Source organism: Mustela nivalis (genome assembly GCF_964662115.1).
Source record: "Mustela nivalis genome assembly, chromosome: 13".
Lineage (NCBI taxonomy): Eukaryota > Metazoa > Chordata > Mammalia > Carnivora > Mustelidae > Mustela > Mustela nivalis.
Genome location: NC_139032.1, coordinates 60,390,129 through 60,415,048, shown reverse-complemented (window position 1 = coordinate 60,415,048; position 24,920 = coordinate 60,390,129). Strand labels below are relative to the sequence as shown.

Genomic DNA, 24,920 nt, shown 5'->3' with positions numbered 1-24,920 from the left:
AACACATTTATTTCATCTAAGCAAACATTTACTAAACACCCGTCTCCATAACAAGGACAGCATTAGGTTTAGGGGCAAACGAGAGATTGAAAGAGAAAGAGAATCAGTGCCAGGCGCCTGCCCCCACAGAACACCCAGGCTGACTGGGGTAGAGTGGGAGGCAGTGCCCGTGGAGCTGCGGGCCCAGTGCCAAGTGCTTCTGAGGAGGAAGGGGCTCTCAGCAGGCAGTATAGGGGAGGCTTTGTGGAGAGGTGGCTTTTTGCCAGGTCTTAGAAGCTTCTAGATGTCATGGATGGAGCCAGAGGCTGGTCTTTCCAGGCCTAGAGGTGGGAAGTACACCACAGACCAAATGAGGAAGGCACAACCCCTGCCTGACCACAGGGAGAAAGGCCCTAAGGAGTCAGAGGGGAAGCTGACCCTGGTGACCCACAGGCCTGGGCTCAAGCCTTGTCTGCCCCACCCCCATCCCACCCCTTATCTCTGAGACCCTTTAAGGTATAAAATCTGCCCCACAAGTAGGAAGGGGACCACCAGAGATGAAGGGGACCACCAGAGATGAAGGCTAATAATGTGGATGGAGAAAAGACCTCCTAAAAGGGCATTAGTGGGGGCACCTGAGCTGAGTCTTTAAAGGCTGAGGCCTGTCGTTAGACCAGAATTTTTGGAAGGACATTTAGGGCATCGAGAAGGGGCCCCCTCACCTGCCCTGGAGAGAGAGGCTGGTGGCACGTCAGTGGGGCTGCGTCTCCCACTGCCTCCCAGGGCCTGCTCCTGCCCCCCGAGTCTCCTCTCCCTCGTGCACAACTCTGATTCCATTTGTAATTGCCTATAGGTGCAATTAATTAGGTCCTGTCATTCTAATGACTCACAAGGGTGGCATATTTTTTCTCTAAATGCAGATACTCTTTTGAGGGTTTGTGTCTTTATCTTTTGCAGAAAATCACTAAATTAAAAGAATTGCCATTTTAAATTGCAGATTAAAGAGAAACTTAATTAGAAGGAATGAAAGCAGTTGTGTTTGGAGCTTTTGTTCTTAAATTTTTTTTTTCTGTTGCTGCTGAATCACTGCACTTGGAGTTTGTGTATTTTATTTTAGGTGAAATGATTTGCCTAATTAAGCCTGTCATTCATCACCACCTGTTCCCTCTAAAATATATGGCTATATTATTAAGCTTGCAAGCGAATGTATAAATTAATTCAGTAGGGAATTACAGTGTTGACTGGGATGTTATTAGGTTTTATCGAGTTTATCTGGTATGAAAACCGGTATTTTTTTCCCAATAGAGTGAAACAACAGCTCATTAATTTTCTTCAGTCGTTCATTGGGTACCTGGTGGGTTGCAGGCATGTTCTAAGCTTGGGGCAGAAAGGCACATGTTGGTACAGCTCCTGCTCTTGAGGGGCTCACAGGGCCTCAGACCAGGAAATTGGCCATTAGGAGGCCATAGACTAAGATCATGGTGATTCTGGGGAGGGGTTGAGGTCAGGGAAGGCTTCTTGGAAGAGGTGGACTCCAGAGTGGAGTCACTTAGGCAGAGAGACTGGTAGAAGGGGGTGGGGTGGTAGTAATTTAGGCAGAAGACATGGCCTCAAAGTGGCCGTGGTGAGGTGTGAGGCTGGAAAGGCAGCGGGGTCATGGGCTTTGCTGAAGAGTTTGGGTTCCTTCTGTAGTCTGTTCGTGCTTCGTGCCTCTCCTCCCTCTTCTGTGCCAGGAGTTACATGGTGGGGTTTTATGTGGGCAAAAATCTCCAAATTCTAGTTTTAGTCAGAAGTGAATATATAATTCATTTGGTCTCTCTCTCTCTCTCCGTAGCCAATGGCAAAACTGAGCCTAGAACACTATGCTGCTTCACTGCCCACCTCAGGACCCGTAGCCCCCAGGGGCGAGGGGCCTGCTGAGCAGCCTCCCCTCCATTCCTGACAGAAAGTTAGCAGAGGGAGGGACCAGGGAAAAGTTCACACTGGTTCCATGGTCCTGATCTCCTCTTGATGGAGCACCACACAGGGACCTTCCCTGGCTCAGGCCGTGAGTGCCAAGTCCTATTGAAGTCACCTCCTACACCCCTCCCGCCATGGAGAGATTCAGCCTCCATTACCTTCCCTAAATGGTCTCCCCGGTTGCCACCCCACATCCTATCTCCATCACTAGGCAGGGACCTCTCTAAAACCCCAGCTGAGAATGCCATTCCTGATTAACCCATCCATCGGGTCAAGACCCAGCTCTTTTTAGAGGGGGCTGTGTGACTGGGCCCTTACCTGTCTACCTGATCCCAGTGTTCACCCCCACCCAAGAACATATACGCCATTTGACTAGTTGCTGTGAGGGCTGGTGGGGTTCAGCAAGAGGAGCCCTGGTGGGAGAGCCAGGATGCTGGGAAGCAGGCAGGGGCGCACGGTGACATGTGTGCTGGGGCTGGAGCTCCGGACTTCACCCTCTCACTGCCACTGTGTAAGCCCAGGTTATTGACCAGATGGAAGAGGACCTGTTCCTTAGAAGGGTCTTATCATTGCTGTCTGTCCTTATGGTTGGGACACAGGAAAGAACTGTAGCCCAAGAAGAGGGCGGCCCCCAGTGAGTCATCTCTCTGTCCCCACTCCACACTGCTGGTCCTGGCCTCATGGGCTGGGTGGGGGAGGGGGTCTCTAGGATGGCCTCCATCCTCCTTCCTCACAAATATTCATTACAGTTTTCTGTGAATCTTCGCCTCCTGGAGAATGCCAGCCCCATCCCTCCAGTGCTCAGGCCATAGGCCTGTAGCCTCTCGAGCCTCTCTTCCCCCATACGCCACTGCGAATGCACAGACAAGGCCTGTCGGCCTGTCCTGCCCTTCCATTCTCACTGCTACCCTATGCAGCTCACTCTCTTTCAATTAATCAACTTTTTTTTAATAAAGATTTTTATTTATTTATTTGACGGACGGAGATCACAAGTAGGCAGAGAAGCAGGCAAAGAGAGAGAGAGGAGGAAGCAGGCTCCCTGCTGAGCAGAGAACCCGATGCAGGGCTCAATCCCAGGACTCTGGGATCATGACCTGAGCCGAAGGCAGAGGCTTTAACCCACTGAGCCACCCAGGCACCCCTCAATTAATCAACTTTTTAAAGAGCAGTTGGCACTGTTGAGCAGAAAGTGCAGGCAGTTCCCATCCCCCGCCCCGTCCTCCCATCTCTCTTCAGCACAGTGGTCCTGTTCAGAAGTGCTAGGTCAAAACCCACCCCACCAACATCAGTGTGGCTCCCCATTTCTCAAGAATAAAATCAAATTCCTTTGCAAGACATGGTGCCCGATGACCTGGCACTGCTTCCTCCCACTACCCTCTGTTCCCCCTGGACTGTGTTTCTGTCACCCTAAGCATGTTCCCACCTCAGGGCCCTTGAACTTTCTCTTCCCCCTGCCTGGAATGTCCTTCCTGGTTTCATCCACAGCAGTTACGCAGCTGGAATCTCAGTTATCGTGTCTGTACCCACTCAGACTCTCAGCCTCACAGGCAGGGATTTCTGTTTTGCTCACGGCTGTTCCTCTAGCCCCAAGCTCGCCTGGCACGTGTGAAGGAGGGTTGAGGAGTGGGGCGGTGGCATGGACAGGCCACCGGCCACTTCCTCATTCATGAGAATGAGCACATACCCATGGTCCAGCATGTCTAGAGCCTTCTGTAGTCAGGAACCTCCCTTCCCATTGCTTTCCGTAGTGGTTAATGGAGAAGAGTGTCTTGGAGGGATGACAATGCTTTGCGGTTCTGATGGGTGATCTCGCTCAGAAGCTGAGACATAGAACAAGTCCATCCACATTCCACAGTCCCATAGACGGCACGCCACCACTGGCCACCACCCTCAGGGCTGGGGTTTCCTGCCACCTTCATGAATGTGAGGTTGATCGCCATTGTGGCTCGCCAGGGTAAAGGACAGCTGGCCACATCTGTGCTTGTTCTTTGGAGAAGAGATTCCTGCCATCATGTGTCTGTGGGCCTCGAGCTGGACCTGGCTTTGGGAGCCGTGTTCCCCAGGGCGTGGCCCATTCACCCAGCACTCTGTGTGTTGGGCCCTTAGGATGTCGTCTTCTCTCTGATCTTCGAGGTTCTGTGGCAGGTAGGAAATGGAGCCTCAGAGAGGTTGAGTAGCTTAGCCAAGGCACACAGCAAATTGCTGGCAAGCTTGGAAGAGGAACTCAGGTTGGTTTGGACACTTATGTGAAGTACCTAGTACTGTGTCCACATTGAGCAGAGACGATAATAAAATTAAATATTTTTTAATAACATCGATTGAGCAGCAGCTACATGCTGGGCACTCTGCTAAGATCTGGGTGCCATCACGCAGGAACCCCACAAGATGGGTACAGCCATCGCCCCTTATAGCGGAGGAAACTGAAGCCCGGAGAGATAACTTGCAAGGGGCACTTGCACTGGTCTCTAGGAATGCTTCTGGCGACTCCCAGGTTCAGCTCAGTATTTTCTTTATGGGCTATCTTTGGGGTCCTGCCCTTGAGAGGTATCCTCCCCAAGCCCGTGGAAGTGCGTGATACTCTCACAGGCCCAGGACAGGGAGGAAGCTTGCAGCAGGCCCTGCACACTGCACTGTGCACTGCTTCAGTCTCCCCTGGCACTGGGCCCGGGACAGGGCTCGCTGCGTGGGGGGCCCATGCAGAGAGCACCGAAGGAAGAGAAGCAGATGGGGATGCAGCATGACCCTTGATTGGAGCTCTGTAGGAGCATCCCAGGAGAAAGGGGGGAGATGTGGATGGTATGCCCTGTGGGGGGTGCGAAAACGGGAGGAGGGGAGCCACTTGGAGGTAGAAAATGGGGAACAGCTGCCTCCCTAAGAACTGTCCAGGGGACTGAACCCCTGTGGGTGCCGTGCCCCCCTTTACTGGAGATAGCAGGGGGCATCCTTTGGAGCTAAGGCTGAGCTCAGTGGCCTCTGGATGGAGACTCAGCCAGCTCCTTGAGTGCATTGTCTAGCTCTGACGGCACCAGCTGTAGGAAACTCAGGCCTTTTGAACCACGTTCATTAATTGCCTGGAGCTCTTCCCTCTGTGGATCATAAACCCCCAAGGGGAACAATCAACGGTGACCCCACGCTGCATCACCCAGTAATCCCTCGGGCTGAGCTCTGGTGACCATGCACCTTCTCTCTCCCCTACAGCCCAGTTTAACGGCAACGAGAAACGGCAGTCATCCCCCTCGCCTTCCCGGGACCGGCGGCGCCAGCTTCGAGCTCCGGGAGGGGGCTTCAAGCCCATCAAGCATGGGAGCCCTGAGTTCTGTGGGATCTTGGGAGAAAGAGTGGATCCTGCTGTCCCACTGGAAAAGCAAATGTAAGTTCTGAGGGAGCAAGGCCCAGCCTCAGTTCTAGTCACTGTTAAGGCTGAGAGAAGGTCAAGACCACCCTCCAGTCAGTCAGTGGCTGACAGAATTAGATAGAACGGAGGTTCCAGATTCCTGACCCTGGGCTTTCTCCCTCCATGCTGTATTGCCACCCTTACTTTTGACTATTATAAATTAGAATTGTTTGTTAGCTACTGTGATAGTTTTGCCTCACATCATCTTGGTATTTATTGAGCAAGCCTTTGACAGTATTTTGTTTTTGTTTTTTGTTTTTAAGATTTATTTATTTAAGGGCACCTGGGTGGCTCAGTCGTTGAGCGTCTGCCTTTAGCTCAGGTCATGATCCTAGGGTCCTGGGATCGAGCCCCACATCAGGCTCCCTGCTCAGTGGGAAGCCTGCTTCTCCCTCTTCCACTCCCCCTGCTTGTGTTCCCTCTCTCTCTGTGTCTTTCTTTGTCAAATAAATAAATAAAATCTTTTTTTTTTTAAGATTTATTTTATTTATTTATTTGACAGACAGAGATCACAAGTAGGCAGAGAGGCAAGCAGAGAGAGAGGAAGGGAAGCCGACTCCCCGCTGAGCAGAGAGCCCAATGCAGGCCTCGATTCCAGGACCCTGGGATCCATGACCTGAGCTGAAGGCAGAGGCTTTAATCCGCTGAGCCACCCAGGTACCCAATAAATAAAATCTTTAAAAAAAAAGATTTAGGGGCACCTGGGTGGCTCAGTGGATTAAAGCCTCTGCCTTCAGCTCAGGTCATGATCCCCGGGTTGTGGGATAGAGCTCCACATGGGGCTCTCTGCTCAGCAGGGAGCCTGCTTCTCCCTCTCCCTGTCTTCCTGCCTCTCTGCCTACTTGTGATCTCTGTCAAATAAATAAATAAAATCTTTAAAAAAAAAAGGATTTATTTATTTATTTGAGAGAAGGGGAAGGACAGAGGGAGAGTCCTTTTTTTTAACTCAAAAAATTTTTTTAAGATTTTTAAAAAATTTTATTTATTTGAGAGAGAGAGAGAGACTATGAGTAGAGAGAGGCAGAGGGAGAGGGAGAAGCAGGCTCCCTGCTGAACAAAGAGCCATGGGGCTGGTTCTGAGGACTTCAGGATCATGACCTGAGCTAAAGGCAGCTGCTTACCCAGCTGATCCACCCAGAAACCCCTGGTTTTGACACTCTTGATGTGGGTTTTCTCAGGCCCTTTCCCATGAGATTTCTCGCCTCAGTCGGTGGCCCAGTCCCATCCCTGCTGCCCCTTTCCCTCCCTGCTCTTCCCCAACACTGTCAGGCCCTTTACCAGCCCTCGCTCTGATCATGGTGATCACTTCCCTTCTCACTGTGCGCAGGTCCCTACGGAGCCCTGAAACCTTCAGTGGCTCCCCATCACTTCCAGGATAAAAGTCTCGTTTCCCTAGCCTGCTGCTCACTCTGCGGATTGCCCACACACTGCTTTTTCCATTTCTCGCCATTCCATATACCTGGGCTATGGCCAGCTTCTCCAGATGCTTGATGAAGCGGGTTCTGGGTCTCGTGCTGATACCTTCAGTTGTAGCATCCTCTTAACAAGCACATACTCGATAAATGGGGTTATCATCCCCGTCACGTAGATGAGAAATTGGACTCAAGGAGACATAGAGCCTTGGCTAGAATGTCATAGCTCACAGGATTGGAGCTCCAGGCTTGTGACTTGAGCCCACATTCTCCCGCCTTACACACTCTTCTCCCCAGCCCTTCACACCCACTTGACACAGAGTAGGCCCTCCATAAAGACAGGAGATGAGCTGACAGCAAGCCAATCCCTCATGGAGACAGGCCCGTGTGTGTCATGTGCTATATTAATCTCCAGTGCAGGATTCTGGCCTCAGCATAGCCAGCAGCGCATCCCTCACAGGAAACGCTCCCTCGGCGAGCAGGATGCAGGGTTTTCCGAATGATGTCATTGGCTCTTGTGCCCCTTTCCAACATGTGCTGTCATGTGGGGAGGTCCTCAGCCTCCTTCATGACGCCCTGTGCCTGCTGTAGCAAGCACGTGGGGGAGCGCTCCCAGCGGGCATCTCGGCTAACCGTCTGTCACAGCTACCCAGATCCAGTGGTAGGGTCTGCTTGTTTCTGATCACTATGTCCTTTTTAATCAACAAACAAAATATGATCCAGAGATGGCTAGACCCAGCGGGCATCCTGCCCCTGTTGGATCTCTGTGAGGACAGAAGCTTCTCTGGGTCACCACTGCGTCCGTGGTGCTTTGGAACGGGACCTGGCACTAATAGGTGCTGTCCAGGATATGAGTGAAGTCCCCAAAGAGCTCTCCACACTGTCTGTGTCCCTTACATCACCCCCCATTCTCTCTCACTGAGCACAGACAGTAGTCAGCTCCCTCCTTTGGAGACACAGTCTGTTGCTGGTTTTTCCCCTGCCTCCCTGGCCACCTCTTCTGGCTCCTCACCTCAGCTTTACCTGAAGGTTGGCCTTTCGGGGGCTCGGGTTCCAGCTGCACGCTCCCCCTGGGTAGTCGCCTCAGGCTCCGGGTGGTGAGTCACCAGCGTGCCTCCACAGCCCACACCTCTCCTAGAACGCCCACCTCCTGCATCCAGCTGCTGTCTTGGCATCTGCACTTGGCTGACGAATGGGCATCTCAAATTTAGTGTATTTAAAACTGGGCTCCTGAGCTCCGGACACCCGCTCCTCCCCCAGCTTCCCCACCTCCATACATGGCATCACATGTACCTACTTGCTCAAGCCACCAATCTGGAGTCCTCTTGCTTTCCTTTTTTTTTTTTTTAACCTTACACTAGCATCTAATGCATCTGAACTAGCAACTTCTGCTAGTGTTGCATCCAGAATATAGGCCGTGCCCATCTGTTCCTCTTGTCTCAGAGCCACCTCCCATCTGGACCACTGCAAAAGGCCCCTGCCTCGTCTCCCACTGCACTTCCTTGCTGGCCCCTCTTTAGGAGAGCCTGCTTGGCCTTTTATAAGACCATCGGGAACAAGTAACACATCCTCTTTTTTTTTTTTTTTTTTTTTTTTAAGATTTTATTTATTTATTTATTTGACACAGAGCACAAGTTGGGGAAGCAGCAGGCAAAGGGAGAGGGAGAAACAGGCTTTCTGATGGGGGGCTTGATCCCAGGATGCTGGGATCATAACGCCCAGATAACTGAGCCACCCAGGCACCCCAGCATCCTCTCTTTAAAACACATTGCCCTCTGCTGTGCTTAGAATGAAATCAGACTTCTTGCCTTGCTCCCAAGGCTTCAGGGAATGGGGCTCTGCCTCCCAGTCCACCCCCATCCTGCAGCACTCCCTGTGCTCCCAGAGATGGGCCATTCTTGCTGCCTTCCTGCTCTGTGAACACCCCCTGTACGTTCTGCTTCAGATGCTTTGCACTTGCTTGTTCCTCTGCAGAGAACGTGTTTTCCTTGGTTCTTTATATGATTGGCTCCTTCTCATGAAGGGGATTCTCAGGTCAAATGTCATCTCCTTGCAGGCCTCCCCTGTCTGTTCATTCTAACATAAACACTTTTCCCTGTCCTCGTCACTGCCTAGCACAAACTCAGGATTCCTGCATAACACTTGTCACTTTCTGAAATTGTGTCCTGAATCTATTTATTGACTCTCCCTCTTCTCCGCCTCAGCCCCATGAGATCAAGGATGTTGTCAGTGGCAAGTAAATTTTGGATGAGCTAGTGGGTACTGTATAGGCTGGATGGCCGTGGTTGGGTCCTCCTAATACCCATAGTACAGGCCTGACTGGCCAGCTCTGCAAACTCCAGCACATCCCCAGACAACCTCGTGCTTAGATTCTGTTTAGTTTAGTTTAGTTTAGTGCTTAGATTCTGTTTCAGTCTAGGCAGAGCCTGCTTGGGCCCAGCAGTTGGCCTTCAGCCCCCACAGGACCACCCGGGCCCACCCTGTCTCCTGGTGGCCAGCCTCATGCCAGCCTGCTGCCCAGTGGCTGGCCCCAGCCCCCTATCATGTCCTTTGGCCCTTTTCTCCCAAACTAGCTTGAGTCTCCTTTGAATCTCGGCCCAAGTCCCTGACCTTCTCTCCAGGTGTAGTAGCTAGGCAGCAGGGAAGGAGCCAGCAGCTTATCCTGTTTCCCTTTCAGGCACTACCTTCAACGGGGATCCCGAGCCTCTGGAGGCTCATCTGCCACCAGCTGGTGCTCAGGGAGGGGCGGAGAGCAGGCAGCACTTTCCCTGGAGACCTCTTCTAGGCCTTTCCCTGAGGATGGCTCTGCTTCAGATGGCTGGAACTTGTTTTCCTAGTAAAACAACAAGTTTGTCAGCTTACCAGGGGTGTGTTACACGGGTAAAATTTCCCAGAAAACAGCCTTGCCAGATCTGTTAACTTTCAGTTCTAAAGTCTGTTCCATCCTTGTCTAGCTACTTCTCCAAACTCCAGTCTCATGTGTCTTCTAATGTGTGCCTTCAGCCTTCACATCTCTGAAAGTGCTTTCCCTATGGGAGCCCATGCAATCCCTAATTTCATATTCCTCTTCATTTCTACATTTAGAAAGGAAGGCAGGTGTACACTCCTCCTACCATTTCCCTTGGCGAGTGTCCCCTCCAGATGTCCAGCCCCACGGGCTGACCTGTGAGTGATCTCCTGGGCGGTCAGCAGCTCCATCACATGCGCAGTGGGCAGGGACACTCACATCTGCTCTCCAGTCCATGCTTTAGTGAAGCAGGTTGGGTTCTGAAGTTAACAGGTAACTGCTGTTACCTGTTCAGAATGCTGCCTTGTAGAAGGCGTACGGTGTAAAACAGTGCCCGGGTTCTCCCCGCGCAGAATGTCTTTCCCAGAACTCTCTGAGGTCCTGTCTGCAGGGCATTCCTGGGCTGAGGCCAGGAGGCAGCAGCATCCCTGCTTATACCTGGAAATTTGAAATATAGACTACGGGTGGGCAGCAGCCCAAATAATGATAGTTGGGGGGGGGGGTTGCCCACGGCCATCTGCAGAATTCACTCTCCTTCTACTTCTGGTGATGCTCAGAGCTGCCATTTGTTGAAACTCACCCATCCCGGGCTCTACATAAACCCTTCTATGCATCGTCCCATTTAAGTCTCACACCCTAAAATGGGGCGGGGGGTGGTGACCTTAACTGGATAGAGACCTGAGATGCAATCGGGTTCTGCTGCTCGCCCCTGACTGCCCAGTTGGCAAGCGTGGGGGTGGGGGGATGTCGTCTGCGGCTCTGTAGCCATCTAGCACCTGTGGTTCTCTTCCTGGCCCTGTATCACCTATCACCACTGTCCCGCTGCCCACACTATAAGGTAAACAAAAATGCATTCTGACTCGCGTCTCGTGATCTTCACTCTTCCTCCGCAGTTCTACCTTCAGCTCTCCCAATCTGGAAGATCAGCGTTCCTCTTTTGTCCTGTAGCCAGGGGCCTCTCTCAGGTTGTCTGCCGTGGCATCCCTCCCTTCTGATTCTCCCACTGACCGCATGGTACCTGGATGTGGTGATTCCGAGCTTCCCAAGGGCCTAGCCGATGCCAAATTTGCTTGCCAGCAGCACTGGTTGGCCACCCCCCACCCAGCTGCCTGCTTTCCTGAGTGATGAGCACCGCCCACTTGTCCCGTAGATGTCACAGAGAGGCAACACGTGTCCCTCCTGTCAGCACCCTCTGATGGCCTCTGTGTCACTTAGATGGAGGAAACCAGGGTCCTCTCCTTGTGCGCAAGGCACCCTGCCCTGGCCCTGCCCTCTGGCCTCCTGGCTCACCCCTCCCCTTGGACCCACTGCAGCCGTGCGGGCTGCCTTGCCTGGTTCCCAGGCACTCACTCCTGCCTCTGGCCTTTGCTGCCCCTCCCTGTGCCAGAACCGCTCTTTCCAGCTTCCTTCCTTCGTGGCTTCCTCCCTCACCTCCTTCAGGCCCACACTGAAACGTCACTGTCTCCGGAAGGCTTCCCTGGCTACTGCTTAAAATAGCAGCCCCTGCCCCGAGCTCCAAACCACACAGCCCTGCTCCGTCCCCCCTGTAGCACCTCCCATAGCACCTGTAGTAGGTAAATGCCGTGAGGGAGGTGGCCACAGGTCCGTTCCCTGTTCTCTCCCCAGGAGTGCATGTGCAGCAGACACATAATTCTGTGCTGAATTCTGAATACACGCACACACGTGCCCCTGCCTCATGATGAGGCGGCTGGGACGTGCCAGCTGCCCTCCGAGGGGGCTAAGCCTCTCTGAGGAGGAGTTCGCAAGGGTATTGGCCGTGGGGGTCAGGTCCATGCTGGGTTCTGACCCTCTCCCTTCTCCCCAGCTGGTATCATGGAGCCATCAGCAGAGGAGACGCCGAGAACCTTCTGCGGCTCTGCAAGGAGTGCAGCTACCTTGTCCGGAACAGCCAGACAAGCAAGCATGACTATTCCCTCTCCCTGAAGTAAGTACAGCCTCATTCACCCTCTCAGCCCTCGTCGGCAGCCTCCAGTGAAGCATTGCCCAGTCCTCATGTCTGTGGCAGCAAGACTCACCACAGTGTGTCCCCCACCCCCACCCCCTGCCGCAGAAATGTGCCAGCGTGAGTTATTTCAAGCCTCAGTTTTTCAATTTGATCTTATTCTCCTGGGAGACAGAGGAGTTTTTAATGTTCTCTGCCCCAGAAGAGATGGGGCATTTTCATTTTCCTAAGATTTAATACGAAATACCCAAGAATAGCTTCTGTATCTGCTGTGAGGCAGGACACGAGTGAAGCTCTGTGCATACCTCAGTCCTCTCTCAGACCTCCCAACAGTCCTTTGATGAGGAACATATTGTCCCCATTTTGCAGGCGAGGAAACTGAGGCTTATAAGGGGGATTGGCAGGCCCAAGGGACAGCGCCAGGATTCAGAACCAAATGCTTGACTGTCCCCAGCACCCTGCTGCCACTGTGGGAACAACCTTCTCCATGGGTTCCAGGCTGCTCTTCAGACAGGTCTGATTTTTATGTGGGTCACAGAGGTTTTGAGGAGCACTGGGAAAAGCCAGGAAGAATCCTGCTGGTGTTGTCATCTGTGGCAGCCTTGTAAACTGTGGGGTCTTTCTAACCCATGAAGCATCACTGTTGATAGGCAGCCCTGAAATAAGAGAGAGGTTTTTTGCTTGAGCACTTCCTCATTCTGTGCTGATACCAAATGGGAACCAACAGATGGTCTAAAACCCATTTTACAGATAGGAAAATGGAGGCCTAGAGAGAGGAGAGTTTTCCCAAGGACACAAGAGTTAGTGACAGACTGGGGTTTAAGAACCATGGCCCTTTAGCTGGCACAGAGCAGCAAAAGCAGTGAAACTCTCTGCCTGGCTTCCTCTCCTTTCTGCTCACCGTTCTTAGAGATCACGTGATAGAGAAAGGGCCTGCAGGGATGTGGCTGCCGGCTGTGTAGACAGTAGCAGCAGTGCAGCCAAGGAGGGATAGATTGGCCTGCACTCTCCGCTCAGGACTGGACCCACCATGTCCACTGGGCTTGGCCCCGAGAGGGACCATGGCAGCCGCAGTGCATGGGCAGCAAACAGGCACTAGACGTCTGCCTGGAGAGCAGAGGATGTGTGGAGACATGGTGGGAACCACAGATCGCTCCAGGATGATCAGGGCAGAAGGAGCAGATGTGCTTGGGGGTCCCCAGATAGGAGTTACAGGTGTGCAGATTCCAGCTCAGTGAGAACAAAAGGTTTCTAACAGCCTGAACTGATGAAGAATTAGATCCGTCCATAGCTGCCTCAGGAGGTAGTGAGTGTCTCATTGCTGGGGATGTACAACAGGGGCTGGATGGCCCTTGGCAGGGAGAACACGGAGGGGACTTCTAACCAGCTGGGGTAGTGGGGGCACTCAGGACAAGCAGCACCTGTACTTGGATGTTCACAGTCAGACCCATTGGCTTGAAGAGTCGGTTTGTTTCTCTCAGCCGGGAAGAATTCAGTACTGAACTACAGCTGGGCTGGGAGGCTGGGCTGGAAGAGAGCAAAGTTAGAGGCCAGTCATGGATGGGGGTGAGAGGGGCAGTGGGGGACAGGTGCACACCTCGGGCCATGCTTCCAGAGACAGCGGGTTCTCAGGGGCTTGCAGCTCACTGCTCCGGGCAGCCCCGCCTCCTCCCTCCCTGTGCACAGTAACCTAGCAACCCAGGTGCTCTGGAGCCGTTCTCCAGAGCTTCGACTTCCCACCTCAAGGTGCAGTGTGCTGTCCGGGGCTGGGAGGAGTAGAGGAAGCAGATGACATCAGAGACAGGATTCCCACGTCACTGCCCTTCCATGCTGACCGAGGCAGCCTGCCCACCCCCTGGGCTTCCTCGTGCTGGCACTCTAGGAGTTCCTCTGTGGCTCTCTTTCCTCCTAGAATCCTGTTGTCTAGGGCCTGCTCAGAGGAGTGTGCCCAAAATGACCACCAAGGAAGGGTGCACCAAGGAAGGAGGGATGGAGCACCCCATACCCAGCCCGGCGATCCTCCGTGAGGGCCCAGGTCCCATCAGGGCAGGCCCGGCTGGATACTGGGGCTCTGTGGTTACCCCGACACAGTTCTGTCTGCAAGGGAACAGTGGCCTCCTGAGTACCCAGAATGTGTCACTGTTGAGGCAGCAGCATGGGACCATAGAAGGAACTCTCGAGGCAGTTGCAGAAGCAGCCATACCACGATACCTGTGGGATCCATGCCCGCGTGTCTGTGAAGCGTGCCCTCTGATGCATACAGGCTGAAAATCCACCTCTGAGATGGGTCTGTAGGAGAGGATTTCCAGCACAGCTCTGAGAGTACAATTCCTTTTCATCCCAGGTGCGCCCCATTCCCTGGGCAGTAGGGGTAGTAGGACTACTCTTCAGGGAGAGACAGCAATTTGAGTCTGTTTCCACAGGAACGGGCTTGGAGTCCGGGGATCAGGGATGTGTGCAAAGTAAGGGGCCAGCAGGCCATTTGGGAAGAATCCTAGAGAAATCCTGAAGAGAAGGGAGTCCCTGGGCCTGTTTGGGGGCCCTGTGATAGAATGCCCTTTTATCTCCTGGTTCAGAGAGAGTACCTTTCCCATGGGAGAATTAGTTCCTCCTTTCTGGAGACAAAGGAACTAAAAACAATAGGCAATTTTGAAGAGATTTTAAATAAAAATATATATAAAACTTAAGAGAAATAAATGAAAGTGTAGCCACCATAAATGAGAACAGATACTTATGAAATAAAAACAGGTGTATGAGAACACTCATACTCAAGCATCTCCATGTACAGACGCAGAAAAGGATTTTTGAAGACTATACATCAAGTTGTGAATAGCAGTTAACTCTGTGAATGGGTTAGGGATTTATTTATTTAGTGAAAGAGCGAGAGAGTGAGAGACTCCATGAGCAGGGCGAGGGGCAGAGGAAGAGGCAGAGAGAGAATCTCAAGCAGATCCCCACCCCCCAACTGAGCATGGAGCCTGATGTGGGGCTCAGTTCCATGATCCTGAACTGAAATCAAAAGTCAGCTGCTCAGCTGACTGAGGCACCCAGGAGCCCTGGCACATTTTAATTTCAAAATGATGGGGTTGGCGCCTGGGTGGCTCAGTGGGTTGAGCCTCTGCCTTCGGCTCAGGTCGTGATCTCAGGGTCCTAGGATCGAGTCCCACATCAGGCTCTCTGCTTGGCAGGGAGTCTGCTTCCTGAACCTCTCTCTCTCTCTCTCTCTCTGCCTGCCTCTCTGCCTACTTGTGATCTCTCTCTGTCAAATAAATAAGTAAAATCTTAAAAAAAAAAAAAAAAAAAAAAGATAGAATATTGGCAGGGCATCTGATTCAGCCTGTGTCACTAAGTATATGTCCCCACTCCATGACGTTATGGTCTTGGCAGTCATGGCACTTCTTGAAGCCTTTTCTGCACACCGAGGGGGACAGTGCACCTCTTCCAGAGGAGAAGCACCTCTAGCCTGACCAGTGCAGTGTAGATGTCGTCTTAATATTAGTCCCATTTCCCAGGTTGCCGCCCTGGTTTCGTGAAAGGCCATTTCCTTGGGAATTTGGTGGCTGCTAAGGATGCCTCCGCCTCTGACAGCAGGGTGTCTCTGCCTCCCTGGATTTCCCCTGTCCTTGGACTCAGCCTTCCTCTGTCTGTGGAGCACTCTTGCCAGATCTCCTGCACCTCCCAAGCCGGAGAGGAGGTGGAAGAGACTGAGGGCAGGGCCAGCAGCCTGGGCCAGAACCGTGGATAAGAACATCTGCCACCAGGCCTGCATTGGGATGACTGCTCTGCGCCCTTGGGTGTTGGAGGTTTAGTTTTGCATGTTTTGTCTAGAGCTGTGAGATCCCAAAGGCCAGATGAGTCGTCTCATGTGGTCAGATGTCCCTTAAAGAAGCCTGGAATTGAGGAAGTGGGCTAGGCCATCCTGTGGCTGGGCAGGGCGACCTGTTAGAGGGAGGTGAGCTGGCTTCCCAGAGTGTCCCCAGTTCACAATGAGCAGTCCAGGTGGCAGCCAGGGGGTGATAACCTGGCATTAGTCACCTCGACCACAAAGGGAATGGCCCCAGTACTGAACATCGCAGCTGCTTGGATCAAGTTCCGGCTTTGCCAGCCACCAGGGGAAGGTGTGACCTCTCTCAGATCCCCAAAGCCTGTGTGCTGCGGGCAGGGTAGGACTGGCAATGTCTGTACACGGAGCTGTCGCAAGCATAGTACAGATTGACGCCGGAATTCCAGCTATGTTTTCATGTGACACTTGGGTCTTGCTGTGAGCATGTTCCAGGGTGGAGAGAGGATTTGGGGGAACCTGGCCTCAGAGCACGGCCCTCCACCTCTTCTGTTTTCACAGCAGATAGTTCTCAGAGCCTGCCGTTCCAGGCGCTGGGCAGGGCAGCATCTGCAGCTAAAACGAGAACCACTCAGCTCAGACCGCAGGCGCTCACAGCCTGGCGTGTTCAGCCTGTTCTTGTTACACACAGGTCTGCAGGGAGGGCCTGGGGGACTCAGAGCTGGCTCAGGGGTGGGCAGTCCCCGACACGGAGGGTTAGGTGAAGCTGCTGGTGCATTTGAGCCTTAAAGAGAGGGTAACTGGTCTCAGGCAGGGATGGCTGGGGGGAATCTCAGCTGGACGGAACAGCCCAGGCAAAGCCCTTGGAATACAGAAGAGCCATTGGTGGGTCTTGTGCCTCACAAAGGAGTTGAGGCTCAGTTTTTGATGCTAGAGCCACGAAAGTGCAGCATCCACTCTGAGGGACCTGCCTTTGTGCTTAAGCCCCACTTCCTGACCCTGTCTCCCTGCATATCTGAAGCACCTTACACTTGAGAAGGCCAATGTGTCTGGCCCAGGACAGCCCTGCCAGCTGGCTAAGACAGAAAGCATAGTCCTCCTTTTCATTGTAGGGTGAAGGCAGCTGAATGAACTTCTGAGGCGAGTGGAGGTCACGGACTCCCAGCCTGGTCTCTTCCCACCCCTCCCAAACACTCCTTATTACACCGGGTCAGAGGTCATCTGGAAGTGACCTTATAGACCCATCTAATCCAGCCTTTGCCTCACGGATGGGGAGACTAAAGGCCCGGAGGGGATTGGTGATTGGCCTTGGGCTACCCAGTCGGCAGTTGACCACACTGACAGGAGATGGTGACTGCTCCCCACTGTGGGGGGACAGGCCTAAACCACTAGCCATCTGCCACCAGAAGCTCTCTACCCTCATGGCAATCCAAGATGGTGCCTGCACTCCCCAGCCCCTGCCTCTAGATCCCCTCCCTGGTGGACACCTCCACCTACAGAGGGGTCTTACAGAGACCCTGCCTAGCTGCTCTGGAACACTGCCCTTATCCCCTTCTCCCTACAGAGCTCTCCCACTTCCCCCTTCTCCAGCCTGACTGGGCTCCCTCTCCAGCTGCTGACAGACATGTTGGCTTTCAGAACACTCACTCCAGCCTCAGGGAAGCAAGGGGTTGAGCCTTTAGATATTGGCACGAAAAGACCACCCTCTAACAGCTTCCTGTCTGGAAAGGCAGGCAGTGGGGAAAGGGAGGAAAAGTCTTGAAAAATCTCATTAAAAGGGTTCTTCAGGCACTTTGGACGACGAATGACTTTTTGCAAGTTCCAGTTTGATGAGTTTTTGCAAAGGAATCTGGACAAGATGAGGAAAATAGGACTTCAAAGACAAGGGTTTGCAGCTGGTGGGGGCAGGGAGGCAGGGTGAGTGCCAGGGCTCCCCTCCCCAGATGCAGGGCAGGCTGAGCCTGCTTTGGGCCCATCCCTGGGAGCGGGCAGACTGAGTGGTAATTAAAGGCCTCAAGCAGGGCAGGGGGACAGGCCACGCCCAGGTGGCTCAGTGGGTTAAGTGTCTAATTCTTTTTTTTTTTTTTTTTTTTTAAGATTTATTTATTTATTTGACAGACAGAGATCACAAGTAGGCAGAGAGAGAAGGGGGGAAGCAGGCTCCCTGCCGAGAAGAGAGCCCGATGTGGGACTCGATCCCAGGATCCTGGGATCATGACCTGAGCTGAAGACAGAGGCTTAACCCACTGAGCCTCCCAGGCGCCCCTAAGTGTCCAATTCCTAATTTTAGCTTAGGTCATGATCTCAGGACCAGGAGATCAAACCCCGCATCAGACTCCATGCTCGGCGTGGAGCCTGCTTAAGATTCTCTCTCTCCCTCTCCCACTGGGTCCCTGTCCCCCATTCTCTCACCACCCCCACAAGGGTTGGGGGAAGTCCTTGCAGGGATGCCCATACTCCTTTGACAAGAGCCCAGGCCTAGCTTTCTTTAGGCAGTGAGAACCCCAACCCCTGTGGGAGACATGGCCCCAAGAAACCCTCACAAAGGGTCCTTCAGCTTTCAAATCCCCAAAGGCAAACTGCACAGCACCTTTGCAGATGTGGCCCAGATTCTGACCTCAGGAGATGCTTCTGGGGTCTGGCCTATTTTCCCTCAGGTTGCAGCTCAGTCTTGGTCATTCAGGAGCCTTCCCCACCTCCCCCGCCTTCACCCAACAAGTTCTGCCCCATTCAGTACCCTTTCTGTCCTGGATTCCAGCCCTCCAGGAGTTCACAGTCCGAGGGAAGAGGATATGTACACCGGAACCCATATACTCATACATTTGCGGAACTGCTGAAGGGTTACCCAAGACAGAAAGGTCTCGGGGTTGTGAAAGAGGCAAAGCACCCGAAGACGGGGTGTTTGGAGGGTGAGCAGGTCAACTTATAGACAGGGCAGACTTGTGCAAGAACAACAAATAACACTTCCGCAGGACCTGAAGAAAGACATGGCCCTAGTCTCCAGGCTGAGGAATGGAGGCCCTCTCCTCTGAGGTTGCAGGTCTCCCTGAAGGTTTTGAGCAAGGTGCAGTCATGTCCTCAGAGGTATATTCTAGAACTTTTAGTGAACCAGGGTGCACCATGAGTATTATCAAGGGAAAACCACCGCTTCTGCCTCCCTCGGCCCTCCCAAGCTCCCCTTTCCTTCCACATGCCCACAAACATGCCACTCAAGCTAGCACAGTCCAAGAGCCTAGGAGGCAGGCAGTCTGTGGGCAGGCATCAGGGGGGATGCAGGGCAGCCCCGTTTAAGCTGTGAAGGGAAGAACATGGGCTCTGCAGTCAGAGATGACCTGAGTTTGAATCCTGGCTCCATCTTTTACCTTGCTAGGCACAGTAACTTTACTTTCCTGATCACTACCTGGAAAACTGTATAGGCCACTCTCATAAAGCCATTGTAAGAAGTAATGTGGCTCCGCAGGTTGGCCGGACGCATGGCCCCCAGCAGATAGGTGCTGAGTGTAATGCAGGTTTCCCAGAACTTTTAGACACTGGAGACAGCAGACTGGACAGAGCGCTGGACTGCTAGGTCAGAAGCCCTGGGGGCGAGACCTGGCTGTATCTGCTCCTGGGTTCTTGGGCAGTTGTCTGCCTCCTGCATCCACAGAGTGAAGGTCTGTGGTTCGAGTAGTCCATTTGCTCCCAGGTTACGGGCTTCACACAGTTAGGGTGAGGTGCCTTTCCCCTACGTTCCAAGGATGGTGGGAAGACCAGGGCCCCATCTCCTCCTCCAAGCAGGGGAGGAGGCAGCAGCAGGACCATTTATCAAGAAAATGCCTCCTGCTCTGATTGCTTAGGGACACCCATCTGGTTCCTGCTCGAAGCTCCAGATCTGCGCTGCCTGCCAGGACAGCCAGTCTCCGCCGACAAACGCTTCCTGGGGCTCCAGCGGTGGGTGGTGGGTGTAGCCCGGACGGGGGAGCAGATGGGTTGCATTCCAGGGGTGCTGGGGGCGCGTTACTGGTAGAGTTGTTTTACTTCTTCTTTCCCTTCATTGATTTATACAGTAAAGGAGAGAGTTTTCAAACAGTAGGCATGTCTGGGTCTGGGCAGGCAGGCAAGTGATTAATCTTAGTTTGCTGCTGCTGACAGCCAGGAGCAAGAAATAATAAAGGTTTGCAGGGTGAGGAGGGGGTGGGGGGTAAGGAAAGGCTGCTCGCTCCTTGGACTTCACTTCCCTCTACCATGGACGCACCCCCTTGTTGGATCAACATTGAGGCTCCAAATACTGCAGGGTAACTGCCTGCTCCCAAGGGCGGGCCCCAGAACAGTCCCTCCAGCAGTGGCCCTTTTCCCAGCCATGCCCCTGAGGGTAAGGCCTAAAGGAAAGTAGGGTTGTGCACCCAGAGGACTGCCTAGCAGTAATGAGAGGGTCCCTCTGACTCTGAACTCTCCGAACTCCCAGGTGGGTATGAGGGCTGGAGGAGGAGGGGCCTACAGAAGAGAGAGGTGGTCAGGCAGACAGGGACCCCAGGAGGTGCTGAGTGGGTTGGGGGTGGGGAGGGGGTCTTTGACATGGTCCAAGGAAGATTCAGGCCCTGCGGGTAGATAAGCAGGGTAAGGCCCTACCCATGCTGGGAAAACAGCAGCCCAGGAGAAAAAGCTTCCCACTTTTCAGTCCATAGTTAGTAATACATCCTATCACCAGCATCCTCTCCTGCCCCCACGAGAGGCAGCTTTGTGCAGCAGAAGACACAGGCTCTTAAACACCAGCTCTGCCTCCTCCTCTTCTTTCTTTCCTTTTCTTTTTTCTTTTCTTTTCTTTCTTTTTTTCAGCAAGCCCCATACCCAGTGCAGAACCCAGCGGGGGGCTTGAACTCATGACCCTGAGATTAAGACATGAGCTGAGATCAGGGGTCAGACGCTTAACCGACTGAGGCACCCAGGTACCCCACCAGCTCTGCCTCTTAATAGCAAGGTGGTCTTGGGCATAAGGGGCTTAACATATCTGAGCCTCAGTTTCCTCATCTGTAAAATGGGTTTTACAGTTACAGTAATGAAAAGACAGTATGCGTGAGATGCTTAGCATGTGCCTAGCATGTAGTTTAAGTGCTCAGTGAGTAAGTGAGTGGTAACTCACAGTCTCTGTTATAGACTTTGGAGAGCTATAGGTTGTTGAGGAAAGAGCTCAGTGTGGTTCAAAGCTTGTGTGTTATCTGGGTCTGGCCTAGAAGTCTCTGTCTACACCCATATCCATTCCCCTTTATTAAGGTGGGAATTTATGCAGGCAGCAACTCAAAACCCTGTATTGCTGTGACTGAGACTTCAAATCACACAGAGCTAGAGTCAAAGCCTGGCTGTATGACCTTGGGTAAATCACTTAACCTCTCTGCTCTCCTAGCTGAAGAGGATGAGCATCTCAATGAGCATTTTCTTATTTTCTCATGGGGAGGCATTTTTGTGGCAAGCCAGGACAGCAGCTCTGATACACTGAGTACACCAAGCAGAAACCCTGGGATTTAGGGAACAGAGATTTTCTTTTTAACTTAGATTTATTTATTTATATATTTATTTATTTTAAGATTTTTTATTTATTTATCAGAGAGAGAGATGGGGAGAGAGCAAGTACAGGCAGACAGAATGGCAGGCAGAGGGAGAAGCAGGCTCCCTGCCGAGCAAGGAGCCCGATGTGGGACTCGATCCCAGGACGCTGGGATCATGACCTGAGCCGAAGGCAGCTGCTTAACCAACTGAGCCTTTTTGACTGTGGGGCGGCAGGGCCAAATCCCAAGCAGACTCACCCTCCCACCCCCCTGAGCTTGCAGGTCCACGAGAGCTGATCTCACAATCTCTTGACCCCAAGGCCACGAGCCAAAATCAAGAGTCAGATACTCAACTGACTGAACCACCCAGGTGCCCCAAGAAGATCTTTTAAATCACTAGGCCTGATGCCCTGTACGGGTGGAACAGCTGGAGCCCAGAGAGGGGAAGGAGTTGCCCACCTCCTGGCTTCCCAGCCAGGCCCTATTTTCTGGCAGCATCTGAGTCAGGCTGAGGCAGGGGCAGCAGGGACAGGGCTGGAGTTGGAGGAGGTCTGTGTGTTTGCTTTCACTACGTGGAGGATTCCACTTCTTTTCCGGGCTGATGGAGGGAAAATGAACTTTCTGCTCAATTAGCGTGCAGTGTGGTTTCTCCTTCTAGAAGATTTAAAGGACATGCCACAGTTAGGGGCTCTTGCTCCTAACAGAGACTCCTCAAACGCTTCTTGCAGGGGATGAACTGACAACAGTGAGCCTCAGTGCTGAGTGAGTGAAGGAAGAGCTAGGCTTTCATGCATTCCAGTGCCCTCTTTCTGCCCTTTGGGGAATGCCTTTGTTTCTCTGAGCAGAAACGCCCCCAACCCTTCCACTCCAGCTGGGCCCCAGGACCATCACCAAAGTTTCTGAGCAGGACCTGGGCCACAAACCCATTGCCAGGCACTGCCTGGTATCTTCCCCAGGGCGATGTGTAGACTGGCCAGAGGCTCCTTCCCTCAGCTGTGGGAATCTAAAAATATTGGAGGGTAGTTTTCTGGCTGTGAAGTGACAGTGTCAAGATACATGACCCAATGGCAGAATCCACTTTCTTCTCTGGGTCCGCTCAAGCAGCAGAGAAGCTGGGGGCATCTGGGGGATTTGCTGGCAGAGAGGGAAGTTGAGGGCAGCTCACAAGGGACAACAGTGGCGTCTGTAGCTGGCAAGAGAGGTTTTCAGAAGCCCTGTCCAACCATGGGTGTGTCTGGAAGGGATCAGGGGTGCAGGCTGGCTGCTGGGAGTGCTGCAGTAAAGGACTAGGGCAGTGGGGGGGGGGGGGGAGTACATGTCTTGGTGGAACTGATGAGGGTGAGAAAGAGGGAGGAGTCAGAACCCCATCTGGATTTCTGAGCAGTGGTATCGCCAGCTGCAGCATGGACTTGGAATGGTCAGTTTCAGAAAGACCAGGGAAAGCACGCTTTCCCTAAGTCAGCTGACCTTTTTCCACTGCTGCCGATGAGAGATCAGAGATGACAGGCATCTACATCACAAAGCCAACCCATTCTCCAGCACACCCCCTGGCCTGCTGGTGCCAAGGAAGCCCGCTGACAGACTGGGTGTCCCTGCCTAGCCACGCATCCATTTTTTGCTCCCCTGAGAGCTCCATGGTCCCTTGAGCCTCTGAGCCACCCCGATTACATTTCCAGCTGGTTTTTAATTATCTCCTATCAACCCGCATAAATCCGCCTGTGTGGCTCGCCCGCCAGGGGAGGCATTCCAACTGCCCGTCCAGTCGCCAGGAAACCTCTCATGCCCCAGGACAGCTTCTCCTCTGAGGCACTGAGTGGTCTCTCCAAATGAGAAAAACATTTCTTTCTAATCACATTTCTAACATCTTGTTAATATGACTTGTTTAATAATATTTTTGCAAAAGCCATCTGGGAAAGGCTTGGTTGGGGACTTGGGGAGGGCATATGGGTGCTGCAGGGACCGGCCATGGTGACAGACACAGATCTCGGCTCTGCCATCAGCAAGGGGCAGCAAGCAGCACAGAGAAGGATGCAGTGGGGTCAGAGAGGGGCAGGCAGAGGACGGGGCCTGAATCCCACCACTTCCCCCTGTATGAGGGTCCCCCAGCAGGTGGCTTCACAGTGGGAGGAAGGAAGGCTGTGCTGCTGCAGGTGGGTTTGTTTGCAGAGTTTCTGTGCTTGCCCCAGGACAGGGCTGTGGTCTTAATTTGCTTCTAGCTAGGTCAGGGCCGCTGGAGGAAATATGATTAGCCCCCACTTAGAGGCATTTGGCCTGGCTTAAAACAGATAGCTTTGTACCATAAAATTCCAAGAGGCAGTGTGGCTGGCTATTCCCTAGACCTTCAGACCCTTAAAATCAGAAGGGTCTTGAGTCATCTGGGTCAAGACCCTGGCTTGGGGATGGGAGAACCAGACCCAGGAAGGGAAAAAGACACCCCTGGTATCCCGTGACAGGTCGCTGGCAGAGCCCAGGCACTGTCACGTCTGAGGCCCATGGCGCCGCTGTAGTTTCTTCTCCCATTTTCTGCATCAGCGTTCTTGGTATTTGAGGCAGATTTATAAAATCAGGTGTCAGATTTTATAGCTCTTGTCTTTGCTCCCACGGTTCAAATGCTAAAACTGTAAAAATGATTGCTGTTTGTGAGTGTGTGTGCGCCTAGTGTCACACGCACACACGTATTTCCACTTTGCTGAGGTGGATGCCTCCCCACTCCTGTTCTTGGTGCCTCAGACCTTTTCCTAGACGGCTTCCCTAGTGAGCAGCCGCCTTCTCATTTCCAGCCAGGGCTGATTTCTGCCACTTTTAGTGTCTTGTTCTTTTTTTTTATATATATATATAAGATTACTTCACCCAGGAGAAATATCAGAAACAATTGGTTTGGCAAAGCCAGCTTATTAGAAATGCTTTAATTAGAACTTTTTTTTCCTCCCTATTTTCTTTTTGAATATCCACACACTGCTCATGGTTCCAGGCAGCATGGGAACCAGCCTGCCACCTTCTCATCGGACTTTGAGGGCAGGGCCAACAAACAGATCAGCAGTGTGGCTGTCACAGCTATGATCGCACTGTGTGCCAGGCCTTTAACTGGGCAGGGTGACGGAGGCACATGAGACTCTCAGATGGTAGTCTGGACAAAGGAACAAACAGGTAGGTATGATATAAGGAGATGTGGCAGAGAATAGGTGAAGGAGGAAGAAAGTTAAGTTTGACCAGTGGCATCTGGGAAGCCTTCCTAGAGAAGCTGGCATTGGATCAGAGATGTGGAAGATGATAATTTATTGAGAAGTAACAGCAAGGGGCACCTAGGTGGGTTTGCCTTTGGCTCAGGTCTGATCCCAGAGTCCTGGGATCAAGCCCCAAATTGGACTCCCTGCTCAGCAGAGAGCCTGCTTCTCCATCTCCCACTCCCCCTGCTTGTGTTCCTTCTATATCTCTCAAAAAAAAAAAAAAAAAACGAAAAAAAAAGAGAAAGAGAGAAGTAACAGCAAGGTAGAAGGATGGTTAACTGGGTTTGGGATTGGAGGAGAGGTCTCTGCACTATCCTTTCTTCCTTTGGTCCCAAACTAACGTTTTCAGTTGTCCCTACCATAGGAGCCCCTGGGCCCTCCAACCCCAGCCCAGGTGACAGAGACATGCCTTATAAACTCAGAAGTCCGTCAGCTCTCTCTGGCTTGTCCCAGCATCCCCACTTCGCCATCAAGGAAAAGGGCTCAGTGACTGTGTGACTTACCTGTGACTATGACAGTACCCTACATACCTGGTTTTTCATTTTTTTGATCTCCCGCTTTCCCAAGGGCAGGCCATGTGCCATCATGTCCAATTGACCCTAAAAGTGTCTACCCCACCCAAGCTGGACGTAGCATCCAAGAGAGCCGTGCATTTACACAGCGCCCAGCAGGCTCT

General features: G+C 52.6%; 1 protein-coding gene across 1 annotated transcript in view; it reads left to right on the top strand.

Moving 5' to 3' along the window:
* The window catches only part of SHB (SH2 domain containing adaptor protein B), a 135,542-nt gene that overhangs the window by 98,847 nt on the left and 11,775 nt on the right, over positions 1-24,920 (top strand). Inside the window, exons 4-5 of the mRNA XM_082694877.1 lie at positions 5,137-5,308; positions 11,577-11,696. Coding sequence (XP_082551003.1) covers positions 5,137-5,308; positions 11,577-11,696 — 292 coding nt within the window. The remainder of the gene's footprint in view (positions 1-5,136; positions 5,309-11,576; positions 11,697-24,920) is intronic.